We start from the raw sequence: 23,227 nt of genomic DNA, 5'->3' as shown, positions 1-23,227 counted from the left end.
TCCCCTGCTGCCAGGTGTCCTGTGAAGAAGATGTTCTGTGCTTAACCCTTTCAGTGCTGGGCATTGATGCAATACAGCAGATGTATTGGTTACCTCAGCAAAAGCAATTCCCCTCAAACACTGCACTGTCTGATAGACAGGGCCGAATTTGTACTTTTCAGTGCCCTAGGCCCCACTTTCTCCAACCGCCCCTTCCAAGTCTAAATAGAGCTTGCACACTAAATGCGATTTTGATTTCTTATTCAATCGGATTTTTGATTCTGATTAAAAAAAAGTACTGCATTCTGCTACGTATTTAATCGGAATAAATTGGATCGTATAAAAAAAAAAAAAAATCTGAATCGCATGTAGTGTGCAAGTGGCCGAACCATAATTCCTAGAGCAATCACGATTCGGCCCTGCAGCCATTGAATGCGATTGCTCTGAAAATGCTGCATGCAAAGTGATCACAATGCTGCTAGTGAAATCACCTCTATAGAGTTCACAGTTGCAGGGCTTTACCTATCATATAACATGTGCAATAATATATTCAGCATTAAAGAGACTCTGAAGCGAGATTAAAAATCGCTTTTTAGCTTATATTCAACAGGGGCATGTTTGCCCCTGCTAAAACGCCGCTATCCTGTGGCAAAACGAAGGGTCTTTACCCCCCAAATCCCCCCTGCAAAATCCACGACTTTCTTGGTCGTGGATTTTGCTGCTCCTGGAGGCAGAGCTTTCAGCTGCAGCTCTGCCTCCATTCGCATCTATCAGCCGCGCATCTCCACCTCTCCCCGCCCCTCTCAGTGAAGGAAGACTGAGAGGGGTGGGGGAGAGGTGGAGATACACGGCTGATAGACGGGCTGAGAGGCAGAGCTGCAGAGCTTAGCTCCGTCTCTGCAGGAAGTGCTCCCCGGAGGTAGCAGGGGGGATTTGGGGGGGTAAAGACCCCTCATTTTGCCGCGGGATAGCTGCGTTTTAGCAGAGGCAAACATGCCCATGTAGAATATAAGCTAAAAAGCGATTTTTAATCCCGCTCTCTTTAAGCAGTTAACAATCCCAAAATAATCTACCGCAGTTGTGTTGAAAGTTAAAAATATGGACAATAAACATTACTTTTACAACACAGCATACACAGAATTGATAACACACTTTTATAATACTTTTATAACAAAAGAGAGTTTTCGTACTCTCTGAGTCACAAGGCTGGAGTATACAGTAAAAGTGTGCTCCCACTGTGAGATTTTTCTGACGACCATATATTTTTCATGCGAGGAGCGATTGTTTTGACATGGGTACAAAAGCTCGATTACACAAACGACATTTGACAATGTGCAACAATAATGACACGATGGATCGGATGTTTAAGTTCCCCGACGACTCCCACACAAAGTACCGCAATTGTTTAACCTCCTGTTCACGCATCTAAGTAGGAAGATAGATCGGGGGAACTCGCTAGTCGCTGTGAGGTCACCCGATCCATCTTCAGGTCAGTATTCAGCTTAAAGAGACTAAAGATGAGTCAAGTGGTTATTTTTTTTAGTTGGGACTTCCTCCAGCCCCATAATCAGGATGTCCCTCGAAGTCCTCCCTCTGTTAAGCCGCAATCTTCCTGTGGGAGGATGGCGAGGGATGCATCCATGCTTATGGGGTTGGAGGAAGCCCCGGGTAAGTAAAAAAAGGCCACATGACTCATCTCTGAGTCGCTTTAAGGCACTTTCACAGTGGTGTGTAGCGATGCAGCAGAACAGCTGTTCTGAAATTCGGCTCACCACACTGCAATGCACTACCTATGTGACGTTCACAGTGCGGTGGGTGTGCGGCATGGTAACAGACTGTATGCCTTTAACAGTTACAGAGAAGCATACATCACTTTTCATTGATGCTGTGCTTCATGGTATGTAATGCAATGCAACATGATGGTAAAGTGTGAACAGAGGCGTAGCTAGGGTTTTCAGCGCCCGGGGACAAAGACTATTAATGCGCCCCCCAAAGTCAAGGTTGTGCCGCGCCAAAAGGGGCGTGGTCACATAATAAATGTGGGCGTGGTTATGGGTGGAGCCAAATGTATATGGAGGTTAGCAGGCTCACGCTCACCCACCCTCCCTCAGTATGTACCTTCCAGCATGTTCCAAGACAAATTCAGCAATCATGAGCCCCCCCCCCCCATCAAGACAAATTCAGCAATCATGAGGCCCCCAACATAACCAACTCAGCAATCATGAGGCCCCCAACAAGACAAATTTAGCAATCATGAGGCCCCCAACAAGACAAATTCAGCAGCCATGAGGCCCCCAACAAGACAAATTCAGCGATCTTGAGGCCCCCAACAAATCATGAGGCCCCCAACAAGACAAATTCAGTAACCATGAGGCCCCCAACAAGACAAATTCAGCAGTCATGAGTCACATAAATAGACAGCATTTCACATAAATAGGTAGAATGCCCCCTTAATATGGTAGACACCTCTCACCTGGCAGCAGTTCTCCAAAATACACTCAATCTGACGTGGTTCCCCAAAAATAGGTAGCCCTAGGTCTATAGTTGTCCCCAGATTAGGTGGCCAGCAGTATAGATGTCCCCAGAATAGGTGGCCAGTGGTATAGATGTCCCCAGAACAGGTAGCCAGGGGTAGAGATGTCCACAGAACAGGTAGCCAGGGGTATATGTGCCCAGTATATGTAGGCAGGGGTATGTGTGTCCACTATATGTAGCCAGAGGTATATGTGCCCAGTATATGTAGCCAGTGGTATATATGCCCAGTATATGTAGCCAGGAGAATAATATGTGCCCAATATATTTAGTCAGGCGTATATGTGCCCAGTATATGTAGCCAGGGGTATATATGCCCAGTATATGTAGCCAGGGGTATATATGCCCAGTATATGTAGCCAGGGGTATATATGCCCAGAATATGTAGCCAGGGGTATATATGCCCTGTATATGTAGTCAGGGGGTATATATGCCCAGTATATGTAGGCAGGGGTATATATCCCCAGTATATGTAGGCAGGGGGTATATATGCCCAGTATATGTAGGCAGGGGTATATATGCCCAGTATATGTAGGCAGGGGTATATGTAGTCAGGGGGTATATATGCCCAGTATATGTAGTCAGGGGTATATATGCCCAGTATATGTAGGCAGGGGTATATATGCCCAGTATATGTAGCCAGGGGTATATATGCCCAGTATATGTAGCCAGGGGTATATATGCCCAGAATATGTAGCCAGGGGTATATATGCCCTGTATATGTAGTCAGGGGGTATATATGCCCAGTATATGTAGGCAGGGGTATATATGCCCAGTATATGTAGGCAGGGGGTATATATGCCCAGTATATGTAGGCAGGGGTATATATGCCCAGTATATGTAGGCAGGGGTATATGTAGTCAGGGGGTATATATGCCCAGTATATGTAGTCAGGGGTATATATGCCCAGTATATGTAGGCAGGGGTATATATGCCCAGTATATGTAGCCAGGGGTATATATGCCCAGTATATGTAGCCAGGGGTATATATGCCCAGAATATGTAGCCAGGGGTATATATGCCCTGTATATGTAGTCAGGGGGTATATATGCCCAGTATATGTAGGCAGGGGTATATATGCCCAGTATATGTAGGCAGGGGGTATATATGCCCAGTATATGTAGGCAGGGGTATATATGCCCAGTATATGTAGGCAGGGGTATATGTAGTCAGGGGGTATATATGCCCAGTATATGTAGTCAGGGGTATATATGCCCAGTATATGTAGGCAGGGGTATATATGCCCAGTATATGTAGCCAGGGGGTATATATGCCCAGGATATGTAGCCAGGAGTATATATGCCCTGTATATGTAGTCAGGGGGTATATATGCCCAGTATATGTAGGCAGGGGTATATATGCCCAGTATATGTAGGCAGGGGGTATATATGCCCAGTATATGTAGGCAGGGGTATATATGCCCAGTATATGTAGGCAGGGGTATATGTAGTCAGGGGGTATATATGCCCAGTATATGTAGTCAGGGGTATATATGCCCAGTATATGTAGGCAGGGGTATATATGCCCAGTATATGTAGCCAGGGGTATATATGCCCAGTATATGTAGTCAGGGGGTATATATGCCCAGTATATGTAGCCAGGGGTATATATACCCAGTATATGTAGCCAGGGGTATATATGCCCAGTATATGTAGCCAGGGGGTATATATGCCCAGTCCATGTAGCAAGGGGGTTTATATGCCCAGTCCATGTAGCCAGGGGGTATATATGCCCAGTATATGTAGCCAGGGGTATATATGCCCAGTATATGTAGCCAGGGGGTATATATGCCCAGTATATGTAGCCAGGGGTATATATGCCCAGTATATGTAGCCAGGGGGTATATATGCCCAGTATATGTAGCCAGGGGGTATATATGCCCAGTATATGTAGCCAGGGGTATCTATGCCCAGTATATGTAGCCAGGGGTATATATGCCCAGAGTAGGTAGCCAGGTGCCCCCCTCCCTGGCTCCCCAGCAGGAGGGGAGCAGCGCAGAGAAGAGGGAGAGCTGCTCTCCCTCCCTCGCTGTCCCCTCCATTAATGTCCGGGTGCTGGCAGCGGCGGTCGGAACTTACCTCCATTTCGTCGCAGCGCAGATGGATCTGCCGCTACTCTGGTCTAGTCCATCTCCCCCCCTTCTCTCACCTTAGGGCTCTCCCTCCCTCCCTCGCTGTCCCCTCCGTTATTGTCCGGGTGTCTGGCGCAGCGGGCGGGACTTACCTCCGTCTCGCTCCAGCGCCGGCCGGGCACTTGACCTACCCCGACCCTCCCTAGCTCCGCGCCTGAGTTCGGGTCCCGCAGCCGCTGCTCTGGTCTGGACTAGACCAGAGTAGCGGCAGATCCATCCGCGCTGCGACAAGACAGAGGTAAGTTCCGCCCGCCGCTGCCAGCACCCGGACATTAATCTTCTCTGCGCTGCTCCCCTCCTGCTGGGGAGCCAGGGAGGGGGGCACCTGGCTACCTACTCTGGGCATATATACCCCTGGCTACATATACTGGGCATAGATACCCCCTGGCTACATATACTGGACATATATACCCCCTGGCTACATATACTGGGCATATATACCCCTGGCTACATATACTGGGCATATATACCCCCTGGCTACATATACTGGGCATATATACTCCTGGCTACATATACTGGGCATATATACCCCCTGGCTACATGGACTGGGCATATATACCCCCTGGCTACATGGACTGGGCATATATACCCCCTGGCTACATATACTGGGCATATATACCCCTGGCTACATATACTGGGCATATATACCCCTGGCTACATATACTGGGCATATATACCCCCTGACTACATATACTGGGCATATATACCCCTGGCTACATATACTGGGCATATATACTCCCTGGCTACATATGCTGGGCATATATACCCCTGCCTACATATACTGGGCATATATACCCCTGACTACATATACTGGGCATATATACCCCTGGCTACATATTCTGGGCATATATACCCCTGGCTACATATACTGGGCATATATACCCCTGGCTACATATACTGGGCATATATACCCCTGGCTACATATACTGGGCATATATACCCCCTGACTACATATAACCCTGCCTACATATACTGGGCATATATACCCCTGCCTACATATACTGGGCATATATACCCCTGGCTACATATACTGGGCATATATGCCCCTGGCTACATATACTGGGCATATATACCCCTGGCTACATATACTGGGCATATATACCCCCTGGCTACATATACTGGGCATATATACCCCCTGGCTACATATACTGGGCATATATACCCCTGCCTACATATACTGGGCATATATACCCCTGACTACATATACTGGGCATATATACCCCCTGACTACATATACCCCTGCCTACATATACTGGGCATATATACCCCTGCCTACATATACTGGGCATATATACCCCCTGCCTACATATACTGGGCATATATACCCCTGCCTACATATACTGGGCATATATACCCCTGACTACATATACAGGGCATATATACCCCTGGCTACATATTCTGGGCATATATACCCCTGGCTACATATACTGGGCATATATACCCCTGGCTACATATACTGGGCATATATACCCCTGCCTACATATACTGGGCATATATACCCCTGACTACATATACTGGGCATATATACCCCCTGACTACATATACCCCTGCCTACATATACTGGGCATATATACCCCTGCCTACATATACTGGGCATATATACCCCCTGCCTACATATACTGGGCATATATACCCCTGCCTACATATACTGGGCATATATACCCCCTGACTACATATACAGGGCATATATACCCCTGGCTACATATTCTGGGCATATATACCCCTGGCTACATATACTGGGCATATATACCCCTGGCTACATATACTGGGCAAGTGGGCATATATACCCCTGGCTACATATACTGGGCACATATACGCCTGACTAAATATACTGGGCACATATTATTCTCCTGGCTACATATACTGGGCATATATACCACTGGCTACATATACTGGGCACATATACCTCTGGCTACATATACTGGGCACACATACCCCTGCCTACATATACTGGGCACATATACCCCTGGCTACCTGTTCTGTGGACATCTCTACCCCTGGCTACCTGTTCTGGGGACATCTATACCACTGGCCACCTATTCTGGGGACATCTATACTGCTGGCCACCTATTCTGGGGACAACTATAGACCTGGGGCTACCTATTTTTGGGGAACCACGTCAGATTGAGTGTATTTTGGAGAACTGCTGCCAGGTGAGAGGTGTCTACCATATTAAAGGGGCATTCTACCTATTTATGTGAAATGCTGTCTATTTATGTGACTCATGACTGCTGAATTTGTCTTGTTGGGGGCCTCATGGTTACTGAATTTGTCTTGTTGGGGGCCTCATGATTTGTTGGGGGCCTCAAGATCGCTGAATTTGTCTTGTTGGGGGCCTCATGATTGCTGAATTTGTCTTGTTGGGGGCCTCATGATTGCTAAATTTGTCTTGTTGGGGGCCTCATGATTGCTGAGTTGGTTATGTTGGGGGCCTCATGATTGCTGAATTTGTCTTGATGGGGGGGCTCATGATTGCTGAATTTGTCTTGGAACATGCTGGAAGGTACATACTGAGGGAGGGTGGGTGAGCGTGAGCCTGCTAACCTCCATATACATTTGGCTCCACCCATAACCACGCCCACATTTATTATGTGACCACGCCCCTTTTTGGCGTGGCGCAACCTTGACTTTGGGGGGCGCATTAATAGTCTTTGTCCCCGGGCGCTGAAAACCCTAGCTACGCCTCTGCCCGAACTTCCGGCCGGCGCTGGAGCGAGACGGAGGTAAGTCCCGCCCGCTGCGCCAGACACCCGGACAATAACGGAGGGGACAGCGAGGGAGGGAGGGAGAGCCCTAAGGTGAGAGAAGGGGGGGAGATGGCCCCCTTCTCCACCGTCCGCATAGCTCTCCCTCTTCTCTTCTCTGTGCTGCTCCCCTCCGCAGAGAAAAAAAAAATCAGCTCAGCTGGGCGCCCTTAGGGACCCGGCGCCCGGGGGCACTTGACCTACCCTGACCCCCCCTAGCTCCGCGCCTGAGTGTGAAGTCGTTTTACCTATCTATTGCATTGCAGTCTGCTGCTAGAGGGAACACAACTCAACTGCTACTGTGAACATAGCCTGGGCTGGAACACTTGAATCATTTAGTGAACAACTAAACTCTACATGTCAGGCAGATGCTCAATCTCTCACTTCCCTTCCCTTCCCCCACAGCTTTCATATGTGTGTTCTCAGGTACACACAGAACGGAATGCAGAGGAGGACAGAGACACTTTGAAGGACAGTCCCTGCTCTAGATGAGAAGCCACAATGAAGAAGGGGAGGAGGGATGGAGCAGGACATTGACAGAATCTTGCTGGTGGGGGAGAAGACTGGCAGACGCTGTCTGTGTAGAATGGCAGCCCTCCAGCAATTAGAACAGCAATAAAGCTAGCAGTGCCCACAGAACCTGGTAGCAGATCAGTTGTTCCACCACAGTTACCTGTCAGTGTAGTGACATCTAATTCTTCCTTATCTTCAATTCTCCCGCTCTGCTGCTCTCTGCCTCTCCAGTCTCCACCCAGTGTCAGAGGGGAGGGGAGGGGCAGGATAGTGTTGGGCGAACAGTGTTCGCCACTGTTCGGGTTCTGCAGAACATCACCGTGTTCGGGTGATGTTCGAGTTCGGCCGAACACCTGACGGTGCTCGGCCAAACCGTTCGGCCACATGGCCGAACTAAGAGCGCATGGCCGAACGTTCCCCGAACGTTCGGCTAGTGCTGTGATTGGCCGAACAGGTCACGTGGTTCGGGCCCGAACGCGCTCTGATTGGCCGAACGGTCACGTGGTTCGGGTAAATAAATACCCGAACCACGTCATATCTCCGCCATTTGTCTGTGGGTTTAGCTTTGGGTAGGCAGGCAGGGTAGTTCGCTCTCCAGCCACGCTAGCCAGGGTCCCCCCCAGTCATTGTGTGTCGCTGCTGGGAACAGTAGTACACCGCTCGCTCAGCCACACTATATATAGCATTGTTTACTGCCACTGTGTACCTCGCTCAGCCACGCTATATATAGCATTGTGTTTTCTGACACTCTGTGTACACGGCTTAGCCTGACTATATAGCATTGTGTGTACTGCCACTGTGCACCTCGCTCAGCCACGCTATATATAGCATTGTGTTTACTGCCACTCTGTGTACACGGCTCAGCCAGACTATATAGCATTGTGTGTACTGCCACTGTGTACCTCGCTCAGCCACGCTATATATAGCATTGTGTTTACTGCCACTCTGTGTACACGGCTCAGCAAGACTATATAGCATTGTGTGTACTGCCACTGTGCACCTCGCTCAGCCACGCTATATATAGCATTGTGTTTACTGCCACTCTGTGTACACGGCTCAGCCAGACTATATAGCATTGTGTGTACTGCCACTCTGTGTACACCGCTCAGCCAGACTATATAGCATTGTGTGTACTGCCACTCTGTGTACACCGCTCAGCCAGACTATATAGCATTGTGTGTACTGCCACTCTGTGTACACGGCTCAGCCTGACTATATAGCATTGTGTGTACTGCCACTGTGCACCTCGCTCAGCCACGCTATATATAGCATTGTGTTTACTGCCACTCTGTGTACACCGCTCAGCCAGACTATATACCATTGTTTACTGACACTCTGTGTACACCGCTCAGCCAGACTATATACCATTGTTTACTGACACTCTGTGTACACGGCTCAGCCTGACTATATAGCATTGTGTGTACTGCCACTGTGCACCTCGCTCAGCCACGCTATATATAGCATTGTGTTTTCTGACACTCTGTGTACACGGCTTAGCCTGACTATATAGCATTGTGTGTACTGCCACTGTGCACCTCGCTCAGCCACGCTATATATAGCATTGTGTTTACTGCCACTCTGTGTACACGGCTCAGCCAGACTATATAGCATTGTGTGTACTGCCACTCTGTGTACACGGCTCAGCCAGACTATATAGCATTGTGTGTACTGGCACTCTGTGTACACCGCTCAGCCAGACTATATAGCATTGTGTGTACTACCACTCTGTGTACACGGCTCAGCCTGACTATATAGCATTGTGTGTACTGCCATTCTGTGTACACGGCTCAGCCTGACTATATAGCATTGTGTGTACTGCCACTGTGCACCGCGCTCAGCCACGCTATATATAGCATTGTGTTTACTGCCACTCTGTGTACACCGCTCAGCCAGACTATATACCATTGTTTACTGACACTCTGTGTACACCGCTCAGCCAGACTATATACCATTGTTTACTGACACTCTGTGTACACGGCTCAGCCTGACTATATAGCATTGTGTGTACTGCCACTGTGCACCTCGCTCAGCCACGCTATATATAGCATTGTGTTTTCTGACACTCTGTGTACACGGCTTAGCCTGACTATATAGCATTGTGTGTACTGCCACTGTGCACCTCGCTCAGTCACGCTATATATAGCATTGTGTTTACTGCCACTCTGTGTACACGGCTCAGCCAGACTATATAGCATTGTGTGTACTGCCACTGTGTACCTCGCTCAGCCACGCTATATATAGCATTGTGTTTACTGCCACTCTGTGTACACGGCTCAGCCAGACTATATAGCATTGTGTGTACTGCCACTGTGCACCTCGCTCAGCCACGCTATATATAGCATTGTGTTTACTGCCACTCTGTGTACACCGCTCAGCCAGACTATATACCATTGTTTACTGACACTCTGTGTACACCGCTCAGCCAGACTATATACCATTGTTTACTGACACTCTGTGTACACGGCTCAGCCTGACTATATAGCATTGTGTGTACTGCCACTGTGCACCTCGCTCAGCCACGCTATATATAGCATTGTGTTTACTGCCACTCTGTGTACACGGCTCAGCCAGACTATATAGCATTGTGTGTACTGCCACTGTGCACCTCGCTCAGCCACGCTATATATAGCATTGTGTTTACTACCACTCTGTGTACACCGCTCAGCCAGACTATATACCATTGTTTACTGACACTCTGTGTACACGGCTCAGCCTGACTATATAGCATTGTGTGTACTGCCACTGTGCACCTCGCTCAGCCACGCTATATATAGCATTGTGTTTACTGCCACTCTGTGTACACCGCTCAGCCAGACTATATAGCATTGTGTGTACTGCCACTCTGTGTACACGGCTCAGCCAGACTATATAGCATTGTGTTTACTTCCACTCTGTGTCTGCTGGGCCTGGGAACAGTAGTACACCACTCACCCGCCACTGTATAGCATAGTGCTCTGTGTCGCTGCTGGGAATAGTGGTACACCGCTCACCCGCCACTGTATAGCATTGTGCTCTGTGTCGCTGCTGGGAATAGTGGTACTGTATAGCATTTCTCTACTGCCACTGTACTGCTGCCAGTCAGCGTGTACTGTAAGGATAAGTGAAATGAGGAAGAAATCCGGTGAAAGAGGAAGGGGCAAGGGAAGAGGTGTTTCCCCTGACGGTTCACGTACAGGCCACAGGGGAGCACCCAAGAAAACCCACTCAATACCGCCCATGTTGTCCAGGACAACAACCCTCACAAATCCAAAAGAACAGGACCAGATAATTACTTGGATGACCTCTCAAGCGTCCAGCAGTGGGTTAAGCAGCACCAGCACATCACGCACGAGGTCCGAGTCCTCAGCCAGTTACAAGGAGCCAGTGGGCACAAAGCTGACACAACCGGCAGCGACACCACGCACACAACTGCCAGATAACCAGTCCGATGAATTACCTCAGGACACAATGGGGTATTCGCAGGAGCTATTCCCAGCCCAACAAACTTCCACCTTTTAAAGGTCAATGGAGGAACAGCCAGAAATGTTGTGCCTGGATTCACAACCATTAACTGTGGGAAATGCACCGCGCACTGAAATACAAGGCGAGTCCGAGGAGGACTCGGAAACCCAAATCCCAGAGCAAGTTGGGCAGGAAGGGTTGCAATTGCAGGAGGTCGGCCGACAAGATCTGGAAGACGACGTTGGAGTGAGCTGCGCAGAGGTTGTTCTGGGGAGCTCTACTCCACGGCAGCGGCCCCCCACAATGACATATGACGAGTTTGAGGAGATGGAAGAGGAGGGCATGGACAATGTGGACAGAGACCCAGATTTTTTTTGTGAACGAGAACATCGCCGTCGTAGCAGCAGCACAGATGAGTCTGTTGAAGAACCCACTGCTGCACGAGTTCGCCTTGTGCCACAAGGTAGGCGGCGCGCAATTTCAGGCACCACAAGCGTGGAAGTTCAAGTGAGAGGCAAAAGAGGAGCAAACAGAAATCGCCAGCAAGGAGGCAGGTGCTCCAAAGTCTGGGCTTTCTTTGAAGACTGCACTGAGGATGTTACCATGGCGATTTGCAAGGTGTGCAAGACCCGCCTGAGCAGGGGGAAAAGTATTAACAACCTCTCCACCACCAGCATGAGCCGCCACATGCTATCCAAACATCCCAGCAAACGCGGCAGGACAGGGTACCAGCAACACTGCCTCCCTTGGGTTCACCAGACTCACCACTAGACCCGCCTCAGCAGCAGCAGTAGCCCAGCCATTGCGTGGTTCACAACATTCACAAACATCAGACGACGCTGACACTGTCACTTTCCGGACTAGTGCTCTTGAGGTCTCCCAGTGTTCATCAAACACAACAACCAACAGCCCTTCCGTGTGCAGCGCTACGGTTCAGTTGTCTGTGTCGGAGATGTTTGAGCGCAAGAGGAAATTGCCAGCAAATGACCCCCGGGCCGTGGCAGTAACAGCCAGCATAGCCAAGCTTCTGGCCTGCGAAATGCTGCCATATCGAGTGGTGGAGACAAACAGCTTCAAGGGCATGATGTCAGTGGCCATCCCACGTTACGTGGTTCCCAGCCGCTACCACTTTGCGCGCTCTGCAGTGCCTGAGTTGCATGAGTACATGGTCAGCAAAATAACCCGAAGCTTGAAGAATGCCGTTGCCTGCAAGGTTCACCTCACCACTGACACCTGGACGAGTGCGTTCGGACAGGGTCGATACATCTCCCTTACCGCGCACTGGGTGAACCTTGTGGAGCCTGGCAGCGATTCCTCACCTGCTACGGCGCGGGTGTTGCCCACACCGCAAACAGCTGCACCGCCGTCCCTCCCACTGGATAACAACAGCAGCACCTACCTCTCTGACTCCTTCTCCTCCAACGCATCTCAAAGCTGTACCTCATCCGGAAACGCTAACCCAGCAGCAGTAGGATCGTGGAAGCAGTGCAGCACAGCTGTTGGCATGCGTCAGCAAGCATTGCTGAAGCTGATCTGCCTTGGGGATAAGCAGCACACAGGGGAGGAAATTTGGAGGGGAATAAAGGAACAGACGGATTTGTGGCTGGCACCGCTGGACCTGAAACCGGGAATGGTTGTGTGTGATAATGGGAGTAATCTCATTCGCACTTTAAGGTTGGCTAAGCTGACACACATCCCTTGCCTGGCGCACGTGATGAACCTAGTAGTTCAGCGGTTCCTGAGGACATACCCAGGCGTGGCCGATCTTCTGTTGAAGGTGCGTCGAGTGGCCAAACATTGTAGAAATTCCAGTACTGCTTCGGGGGCACTCGCCAAGATGCAGGAGCGCTTCAATCTCCCCCACCATCGCTTGCTGTGTGATGTCCCTACGCGCTGGAATTCTACGCTGCACATGCTAGCACGCTTTGTGAGCAGAAGAGTGCAGTGGTCCAGTACATGACGGCGCAGTACCGAGGCGCATCCGGACAGCTGCCAAGCTTCTGTGGATCCGATTGGGCCAACATGTTGGACCTCTGCCAAGTCCTACAAAATTTTGAGCAATCCACGTTGCTTGTGAGCAGTGACAACTCTTCAGTCAGCATTACCATACCACTGCTGTGTTTACTGAAGAGGTCAATGTTGAAAATCAAGGAAACAGCTGTCATGATGCAACTGGGGGAATCTGAAGGAGAAAACGATCAGCGTGATGGTACCAACATCAGGCCATCCGCCTCAGGGAACGCTGGCCCCAGCAGCTATGACGAAGAAGAGGAGGAGGAACAGCTGGAGTTGGAGCAGGAATTTCATGCCACCACTGACGAGGGCCAGAGCGGTGCACGTTGGACTTCCACAATTCAGCGCGAATGGTCAGCAGAAGCAGACCAGGAGGAAGGTGACGACTATGATGCATCACAACAACTATCACAACGCTCACAAGAGGATGATGAGGATTCTGGTAGGACTCTGGCACACATGGCTCAATTCATGCTAGACTGCATTGAACGCGACCCACGCATTGTGCGCATTCTGGACAACACCAATTACTGGGTTTATACCCTTCTGGATCCACGGTACAAACACAATGTTCCAAAACTGCTTGAAGAAAGAGTCAGACAGGTCAAAATGGAAGAATACCAGCAGGCCCTTGTGGAGACTTTAGAGAGGAGATTGACATCCTCCCCCTCCTCTAGCCAGTTGTACGCCGACAGACTGACTTCCGCAAACCCAGGACGACCAGGAGGGCAGCAAACAACGCAAGCCGCAGCTAGTGCCCAAAAGGGAATGGTATCGGCAGTGTCCTTGGAGTGGGAAAATTTTCTGACACCCATGCAGCAGCAGCCCACTGAACAGCAAGCGTGCAGCACCTCCAACACCGATCGCCTGGAGAAGATGGTCAAGGACTACATGTCAGATGACGTAGCTGTGTCGAACAATCCATCTGCACCCTTCAACTATTGGGTATCGAAGCTAGACACCTGGCACGAACTGGCAATGTACGCAATAGAGGTGCTGGCTTGCCCGGCAGCCAGCGTTATGTCGGAACGCTGTTTCAGTGCTGCCGGAGGCATCGTCACAGATCGGCGTATCCGCCTCTCCACAGAAAATGCAGACCGTCTGACTCAAATTAAAATGAATCAATCCTGGATTGGAAACGACTACGCAACACTCCAGGACCCCAACCAAGTAACATGACCAATGAACATCTGGAATGGTTTAGCGTTTCCGGTCCCTGTTTATTGAACCTCTCATCTGTATTACATTTATGACTGCATGGCGGCAAAAAGCATTGCTGCTATATCCGCACGCTTTTTGTCCTCATGCAAGGCCTGGGTTGTTGTGTCTCAAAAAGCATGGCCTTCTTCTCCTCCTGCGCCTGCTCCTGTTCCATCACGTGTGCTGCTGCTGCTGGGTTAGCATTGCCGCCCGGTCCCTGTTTATTGAACCTTTTATCTTTATTACATTTATGACTGCATGCATGGCGGTAAAAAGCATGCTATCCGCACGCTTTTTGTCCTCATGCAAGGCCTGGGTTGTTGTGTCTCACAAAGCGTGGCCTTCTCCTCCTGCGCCTCCTCCGGTTCCATCACGTCTGCTGCTGCTGGGTTAGCGTTGCCGCGTGGTCCCTGTTTATTGAACCACTTATCTTTATTACATTTATGACTGCATGGCGGTACAAAGCATGCTGTCCGCACGCTTCTTGTCCTCATGCAAGGCCTGGGTTGTTGTGTCTCACAAAGCGTGGCCTTCTCCTCCTGCGCCTCCTCCGGTTCCATCACGTCTGCTGCTGCTGGGTTAGCGTTGCCGCGTGGTCCCTGTTTATTGAACCACTTATCTTTATTACATTTATGACTGCATGGCGGTACAAAGCATGCTATCCGCACGCTTCTTGTCCTCATGCAAGGCCTGGGTTGTTGTGTCTCACAAAGCGTGGCCTTCTCCTCCTGCGCCTCCTCCGGTTCCATCACGTGTGCTGCTGCTGCTGCTGCTGGGTTAGCGTTGCCGGTCCCTGTTTATGGAACCTCTTATCTTTATTACATTTATGACTGCATGGCGGTACAAAGCATGCTATCTGCATGCTTCTTGTCCTCATGCAAGGCCTGGGTTGTTGTGTCTCACAAAGCGTGGCCTTCTCCTCCTGCGCCTCCTCCTGTTCCATCACATCTGCTGCTGCTGGGTTAGCGTTGCCGCGTGGTCCCTGTTTATTGAACCACTTATCTTTATTACATTTATGACTGCATGGCGGTACAAAGCATGCTATCCGCACGCTTCTTGTCCTCATGCAAGGCCTGGGTTGTTGTGTCTCAAAGCGTGGCCTTCTCCTCCTGCGCCACCCTCCTCCTGTTCCATCACGTGTGCTGCTGCTGGGTTAGCGTTACCGGTCCCTTTTCCTGGAACCTCTTATATGTATTACATTTATGACTGCATGCCGACAAAAAGCATGTTACCTGTGCAAAGAAAACAGACATTTCCCGCATTTAAAAGACAGTTTTCCCTTTGAAACTTTAAAATCGATTTTCTCAAAAACTATAAGCTCTTTTTGCTATTTTTTTTCCTCTTGTACCCACTCCCAAGGTGCACATACCCTGTAAATTTGGGGTATGTAGCATGTAAGGAGGCTTTACAAAGCACAAAAGTTCGAGTCCCCATTGACTTCCATTATGTTCGGAGTTCGGGTCGAACACCCGAACATCGCGGCCATGTTCGGCCTGTTCGGCCCGAACCCGAACATCTAGATGTTCGCCCAACACTAGGGCAGGATGGGTCAGAGCAAACAGCGTGCATGCCATGAGAGAGACTCGGGAAGCAGCAGAAGTACGTCCCTGCACAGACACTGTAGTTAATTATAGAACAGCTGATCTCCTGTCAGCTACAACACCGCCCCAGCTCAAGCTCCGCCCTAGTCCCCGGCCTATTCGGCCTGCCCACAAATCCAGCCCTGCTGATAGACCTTTCTAACTCCTCCTGTTTTACAACAGTTTTAGAAGGAAACTGCACTATTTAGTGATTTCTTAAGATGTCTCAGGCAGTTCTGCACGGATTTCTAAAAACCTACCAATATTTTGTCTCATACTCTTAGAAAAATGTCCCCCTCTGTTTTAGAGTCTGTGGCTCTGCTGACCAGGATCATTGCCTGTGGTTATTCCCTCCTGTAAAACAATTTTGGGTGGAGTGTTGTTGCCCTGGCTTCTTCGGTGTTAGAGACTAGCATCCCCCTATACCCCAGGATGGACTTATTCAGTAAAAAAATGTCTTCTCTCACGAAATATGAGAATAGGCTACTTGTACATTTCTGCAATACAGCCAAGGCTGTTAAAAATGGAGGCCCCCCTCTATCCCTCTCCCCACCCTAAACCATAAAATGAATGAGTTTTTTTGGATGGAAAAAATGACTTCCTCTCTGCCTAATCAGTAGGAAAAGTTTGATAAAGTCTGATCTCCCTGGTCTAACCGGAACAACCCCAGCTAATTTCTTTTTTTGGTACAAAGGATCTTTGATTCATGTTCTGTTGTGCCTCATGCTAGTCTCATGCCCAAAAGATCTTGTAATTTGTATGTTGGCATTGGCAAATGTGTACTATTTGTTGAATTGTATATTTCGCTCAATAAAATCTTTGTTTAAAAAAAAATGTATTGAAAATTTGAAAATTCATTAAAATGTGAACTAACTAGGATGAAATTACATGTGAATTGTGAAAAACATGTGGGGCCATATGCAATTAATTTTTTCACCTGAATTTTCTCCTAGGAGATAATTTTTCATCTTCTATTTAAAATATCTTTCTAGCACTTTTCAACTAAAAAAGTACCTAAAAGTAAATGAAAAAGTACTATCAAAATTATTTCGAGTATTTCCTTGCTTTCTGGCTGCTTAAAAGTCATTTTATTGACAAGTTTAGAAATTCCACCTAGGAGAAAAATGAGGAGAAAAGGTTAATTGCATATGGGCCGTGGTGCTAAAAGTGATATTTTCACTCACCCAAAACGTTTTGTTTGTTTGTATCTTTTACATCCAAACAGAACAAATTAACACAGAATTCTTCAAACTGGAATTGATTTCCTTAGGGTCCTTTTCCACTAGCATCACTTCCGCTTGCAGTCGCTTTACTTCCGCATCTCATCTCCCAATGCGGAAGTGAATGGAGGAGACAGGGCCGCAGATGCGGGCAGATGCGGCCGTGCGACAATCTGCAGTATACTGCAGATTCTCGGATCACTTTGCACCGCTCTGCATAACCAACACGCAATGGGAACTGTTCCATTGCTGTGCATTGGTTACAGTTCAGCCACAATGCAATGCGGCTATGTAGCTGCATCGCACAGCGTGTAATGGAAACAGGCCCTTACGAGCACTCCTCATCAAACTGTAAGATGTAAAAAAAATTCACTACATAAACAGGAAAGGGTGAAACATTTGATAATGGTGCCTTGTAAGGTTTAGTGTCTTCTTTTCATCAAAAAAGGGAAAACTCCAGGAAATGCAAAGAAATAAGGTCTAAAGGACAACAGAGAAGGTGGAAAACTTAAAGAGAACCCGAGGTGGGTTTGAAGAATATTATCTGCATACAGAGGCTGGATCTGCCTATACAGCCCAGCCTCTGTTGCTATCCCAAACCCCCCTAAGGTCCCCCTGCACTCTGCAATCCCTCATAAATCACAGCCACGCTGCTGACAAACAGCTTGTCAGAGCTGGCTGTGTTTATCTCTATAGTGTCAGTCTGCTGCTCTCCCCGCCTCCTGCAGAACTCCAGTCCCCGCCTGCATCCCTTCCCTCCCTGCTGATTGGAGGGAAGGGACGGGGGCAGGGACCGGAGCTATGCAGGAGGCGGGGGAGCAGCTGAGACTGACACTACCGATGTAAACACAGCCTCACAGCATGGCTGTAATTTATGAGGGATTGCAGAGTGCAGGGGGACCTTAGTGGGGTTTGGGATAGCAACAGAGGCTGGGCTGTATAGGCAGATCCAGCCTCTGTATGCAGATAACATTCTTTAAACACACCTCGGGTTCTCTTTAAGCCTGGAAGAGTAATGGAAGGAAGATGACAGGAACTGGGAAACTACAGAGATTCAAATTAAGTCAACTTCTAAACATGTTTCAGAAGAAACCGAGAACAAGGAAGAGGTAGGCAAGGAAAAAAGGGTTTTCTGTGTGTACTTTTTTACTTTGTATCACTCACGGTAGAAAATGTATTCGGTGTAAGATGTCCAGATCTTGTCATCTGTTTGATCATGAGTAAAGGAGCATGTTCCTGTAGAATTGCAGGCCACCATATTAAATCCAGCATCTGCCAATTTATCAAATGCTTGTTCCAGAAATGTAAATTTCAGATAGTACCTAGATGTGTATCTTTCAGGAGGTCGATCTGGATCTCGGCTCTCATTCAGTGTATCTCCAAAAACTTCTTTGGCTAGGGATGTCTTGCCACAGACCATTATTCTTGCCACCCTTCTGAATTTGGCATCTGTTTGACTGTCTCTACCCAGTGTATATGAGCCACGGTAACCTATTGTTATAAAGCCAGAGTGATAGAGGTTTGGAATTGTTGACAAGTTTCCTGCCGCAGGTGCAAAAGCAGAACAAATATATGATTGATTTTTGGCTACTTCCACATTGGGTGACTGTTCTTCAGAGTCACTTTGGAAGACATCATCTCCAACAGAGTTTTGCTTACTTAAGTTTGGTGCCAATATTTTGACCAGTTCTGGGAGCTTAAAATATTCTGCCTCTCTTTGCAACCGGTTCCTTTCAGGAAAATGCTCAGGAAGGACAAGCTGTTGGTCCCTCATAAAGTCCAAGACATAACGAAAGAGGAATCCATCACGATCTAAAAAGTATCGACCTCTGCTATCCCTTGCCAGAAGGTGAACATTTCTTTGTGAAAACATTTCCCACAGGAGGGAACCAGGAATGCTAACCAAAGTAGGATAACGTGTTATGTAGACTTGTCCACCCACATTTAGTTCTATGATATCTGGAAATGGAGACATCTCATCTTCTCGTTTGATACAACTCAAGTTATCTGGAAGGGCCATTCTATTGTATGTGATCTATTTTGAGTAGCTGAATCCTACAAGATTAAGAAAAAAAAATGTTATGCTTTTATACATGAATTCTTGATAATTTTCAAAAAAACTATATGCATAAACATGTAATCAACATCCTTTTCATGCATTTATGTGTCCAAAAAGAAAGAAATAGTTCATTAAATCTGTGCAATCTTAACTGTTAATCTTAACTTATAATATCAATACCTTTTTATAGCAGTACTTCCACTTTCTGGTTGTTCTTGAAATGTCTTTGTTAGCATTTAGTTTTTTGTAAATCAGCAACCCAATGAATCTGTCAATTTTACTCCTCATATCGGCTCTAAAACATTCAACATCTTTCCAGAACTGCTCTCTGGACCTTAATATAGAATGTCATCCATTTTTGTAACTTGTATTTATACCATGACAGAGGTAGAACCTCTGTAAAACTCCATTTGTGGCCCTTATTAGACAAGCATTTGAAATTTTGCTCATGTTGAAATATTGGAACTTTTTTTCTCACTGGAAATGTGATACATAGGGTTGGTGCAATTCAACTTAGAGAGCCCTGTTTTTTTTAAGCGGTATTAAACTCTGACATAATATTCAATAGAATATACTACCACAATTTTTAGCAGAACAGCATTCAAACAGTTAAACACCGGACTTACTTTTTCAATAGAAAGCTCCCTACAGTGAGATCCAAATCCGAACAGGTGATAACATTATCTTGTGTTTACTTAATTTTACCAAGAGAGGAATGTAAACATTCCCTAGCAGTGGTGAAACTCCTTCTAACTTGTTCAGATAAGACACAGCTCAGAAAAATTCATTGGGTACATTACAATATATAAATGCTGTAGCTATGAATAAAATGCAATGGCAGTTTTCAGAGCAAATAAACTGCACTTTGGGAAGTTGTAATTTCCAGTGATGGGCAGATATTTTCCGTGATCACAGAATAGCCGTGATTCATGAGCATTTTTTCACTATTCGGCTTCGGTATGCAATGCCGTGATCGATTCTGAATCACGTAAATCGGCCACGGAAATTCCGTGATTACAAATATGCAGAATGCAATCACGGCTGTGATTGCTGGAATAACGGTAAAAAAAATTAATTCGTTATTATCTCCCGCCGATTTTAGCAGTTAATAGCAAAGCCCCCTTACAGGGTAGGAACACCAAATTTGCCAGATATGTTAAGAAGAACAGTGGGAACAAGAAGACTTTTTTTTTTTCAAAAAGACCTTATTGTTTTTGAAAAAATCGATTTTAAACTTTCATTTAAATGTGGCAAATGACAGTTCTTAGTGAAACAATTCCCACCGACTTTGGCTCCCCATTGGTTCTTTAACAGATCAATGGGGGTTAGGAGGATCCCCATTGGTCTGGTAAAGAACCAATGGGGAGCCTTGGAGCTAAAATTTAAAGATGCTTTTCAGCTATACACTTTAGTATAGCTGAGAAGCTCGTCCTATGCGGACGTATAGTTGCCGACTCCCGCTGTTTTCACCTGTCACCCTCACCTAGCCTGGCACCTGGTGCACTCATGAGGGAGGCGAGGAGAACAGCGGGAGGCAGCGGCTATGCGTCCTAAAGGACGCATTCTCAGGTATACTAATTAGTATAGTGGTGTGGGTGGCATTGTGTATGGCGTTGGGGCGGCAGAGATTTTCAATCAAGTTAATGAAGATCACAAGATTAGAGGATATTGATGTGGGACATTTCCGAGGATATGGGCGTGGGAACTTTTTTTAAAGATACAGGTAAGTATTTACAGTTAATTTAGAATAATAAAATACTTTTTTTGTTGTTGTATTTTTATTTCATTTAACCCTTTGCGGAAATGGGTAAAGGGTACTCACTTCTCCTGGGAGGGGGTGGGCATCTGAGTCCCCTTCTTAAAGGAAACCCCCCCCCCCCCGGGGCAACGGAGGTGGGGAAGAACCCCTTGTCCATGGATTGGACAAGGGCTCCGGGGGAGAGGGGAAGGCTTGGCCACCTCTCTCCCCCAGAGCCCCACCATATCATGGACCATGCGGGCTGGTATAGTTCAGGGTGCGAAGCCCCAGCTGGCGGGGGCTCTACATTCTGGCTATCCCAGCCTGCATGGGGGACAAGGGGTTACATAGGCTCAGGAAGGGGGGACCCCCGCGTCATTGAAATTTCCCACTATCAACACAAAAAAATTATATATTTTTTTAAAATATTGTTTCCCACTAGTGATGCTCAAATACCCCTTTTTAAAATTCGAGTTTGGTCGAATTCGAATAGTAAATTATTCGAGGTCAGTCGAATATTCGAGTCGAATAATTTTTACTATTCGATTCGACCTCGGACTTCGAGCTCACTATTCGAGTCGGTATTCGAGCTCACTATTCGAGCTGACTATTCGAATTGGCCTTAAATAGCTTCCAACACTTGTTTTGAGGGTGAATGATGCAAGAAACATCTTTTTTTCCAAGTAACAACAGCAAGTGATTATGTGGGGATGTTCCTTTAAAAAAAAATGTGGAAAGAGAAGTTGTGTCCTTAATTTTGTTCAGTAGTGTTACTGTATATACTTGTTCTTCTTCTTCTTTATCTTTCTTCTTCTTCTTCTAGATCTTCTTCTTCTATATCTTCTTCTTCTTCTATATTGTCTTCTTCTTCTTCTTCTTCTTCTTCTTCATCATCTTCTTCTTCTTCTTCTTCTTCTTCATCATCTTCTTCTTCTTCATCTTCTTCATCTTCTTCATCTTCTTCTTCTTCTTCATCTTCATCTTCTTCTTCTTCTTCATCTTCATCTTCTTCATCTTCTTCTTCTTCATCTTCTTCTTCTTCTTCATCTTCTTCTTCTTCTTCTTCTTCATCTTCTTCATCATCTTCTTCTTCTTCTTCTTCTTCATCTTCTTCATCTTCTTCTTCTTCTTCTTCTTCATCTTCTTCTTCTTCTTCTTCTTCTTCATCTTCTTCTTCTTCATCTTCTTCTTCTTCATCTTCTTCATCTTCTTCTTCTTTTTCATCTTCTTCTTCATCATCTTCTTCATCTTCTTCTTCATCTTCTTCTTCATCTTCATCTTCTCCTTCTCCTTCTTTTTCAATATCGTCTTCTTCTTCTTCACGTATTTCTCTTTTCAATTTTTTTTTTAAAGAAATGCAGCTATTTTTGAGCGTAACAAATAGCTGGTGGGCGCACGCATGTTGGAAGCGCCATTGTATGTGCTCCCTGGCAGTGGAAACACAAAGACAGCAGGAGGTAAATTCAGCAGCAGGAGGAGGAGGATGAGTGTGTGGCAGCAGGCAGTCAATGAGGCAGGCAGCTCGCCGTGACATAATAGCCCTGGTACCTAGCGGTGATACCAGGGCTGTAAATAAACACAACAGGAGGTCCCAGACAGCGGTCGTGCAGCCCACATTGTGTCCAATACACAACTGGGACAACACAGTTTTCAACCCGGGCACCTCAGAAAAATTAAACTTTTTTTTTTTTTTTTTTAATGGTTTGTTTGGTTTTGGTTTTGCAACCAATATAGCTATTGTTTGACGTAATAGCTGGTGGCAGAGTGGCAGCAGAAGGTAATTCTGTGTACCCTGGCAGTGGGAAACACAGACAGACAGCAACAGCAGCAGGAGGAATGGAGGAGTAATGTGAGCAGCTATTGTTTGACGTAATAGCTGGTGGCAGAGTGGCAGCAGAAGGTAAATCATCTGTGTACCCTGGCAGTGGGAAACACAGACAGACAGCAGCAGCAGCAGCAGGAGGAGGTATGGAGGAGCAGTGTGAGTGTGGCAGCAGGTAGGCAGCGTGACATAATAGCCCTGGTACCTAGCGGTGATACCAGGGCTGTAAATAAACACAACAGGAGGTCCCAGACA

General features: G+C 47.2%; 1 protein-coding gene across 7 annotated transcripts in view; it reads right to left on the bottom strand.

Annotated features, from left to right (window-relative positions):
- The window catches only part of LOC137527526 (BTB/POZ domain-containing protein KCTD12-like), an 820,305-nt gene that overhangs the window by 645,026 nt on the left and 152,052 nt on the right, over positions 1-23,227 (bottom strand). For 5 of the 7 annotated variants that reach the window (XM_068248054.1, XM_068248053.1, XM_068248055.1 and 2 more), the window contains one exon: positions 18,518-19,408. In XM_068248054.1, the coding sequence (XP_068104155.1) occupies positions 18,518-19,373 (856 nt within the window). In that variant the 5' untranslated portion in view covers positions 19,374-19,408. Of the gene's footprint in view, positions 1-18,509; positions 19,409-23,227 lie in introns of those variants that run through there. The other 2 variants (XM_068248060.1, XM_068248059.1) reach the window with 2 other exon arrangements.

The sequence above is a fragment of the Hyperolius riggenbachi genome, chromosome 8 (genome assembly GCF_040937935.1).
Source record: "Hyperolius riggenbachi isolate aHypRig1 chromosome 8, aHypRig1.pri, whole genome shotgun sequence".
In the NCBI taxonomy this organism is placed as follows: Eukaryota; Metazoa; Chordata; class Amphibia; order Anura; family Hyperoliidae; genus Hyperolius; species Hyperolius riggenbachi.
Note: the sequence above shows the minus strand (reverse complement) of the source record. Positions and strands in the feature narration are given on the sequence as shown.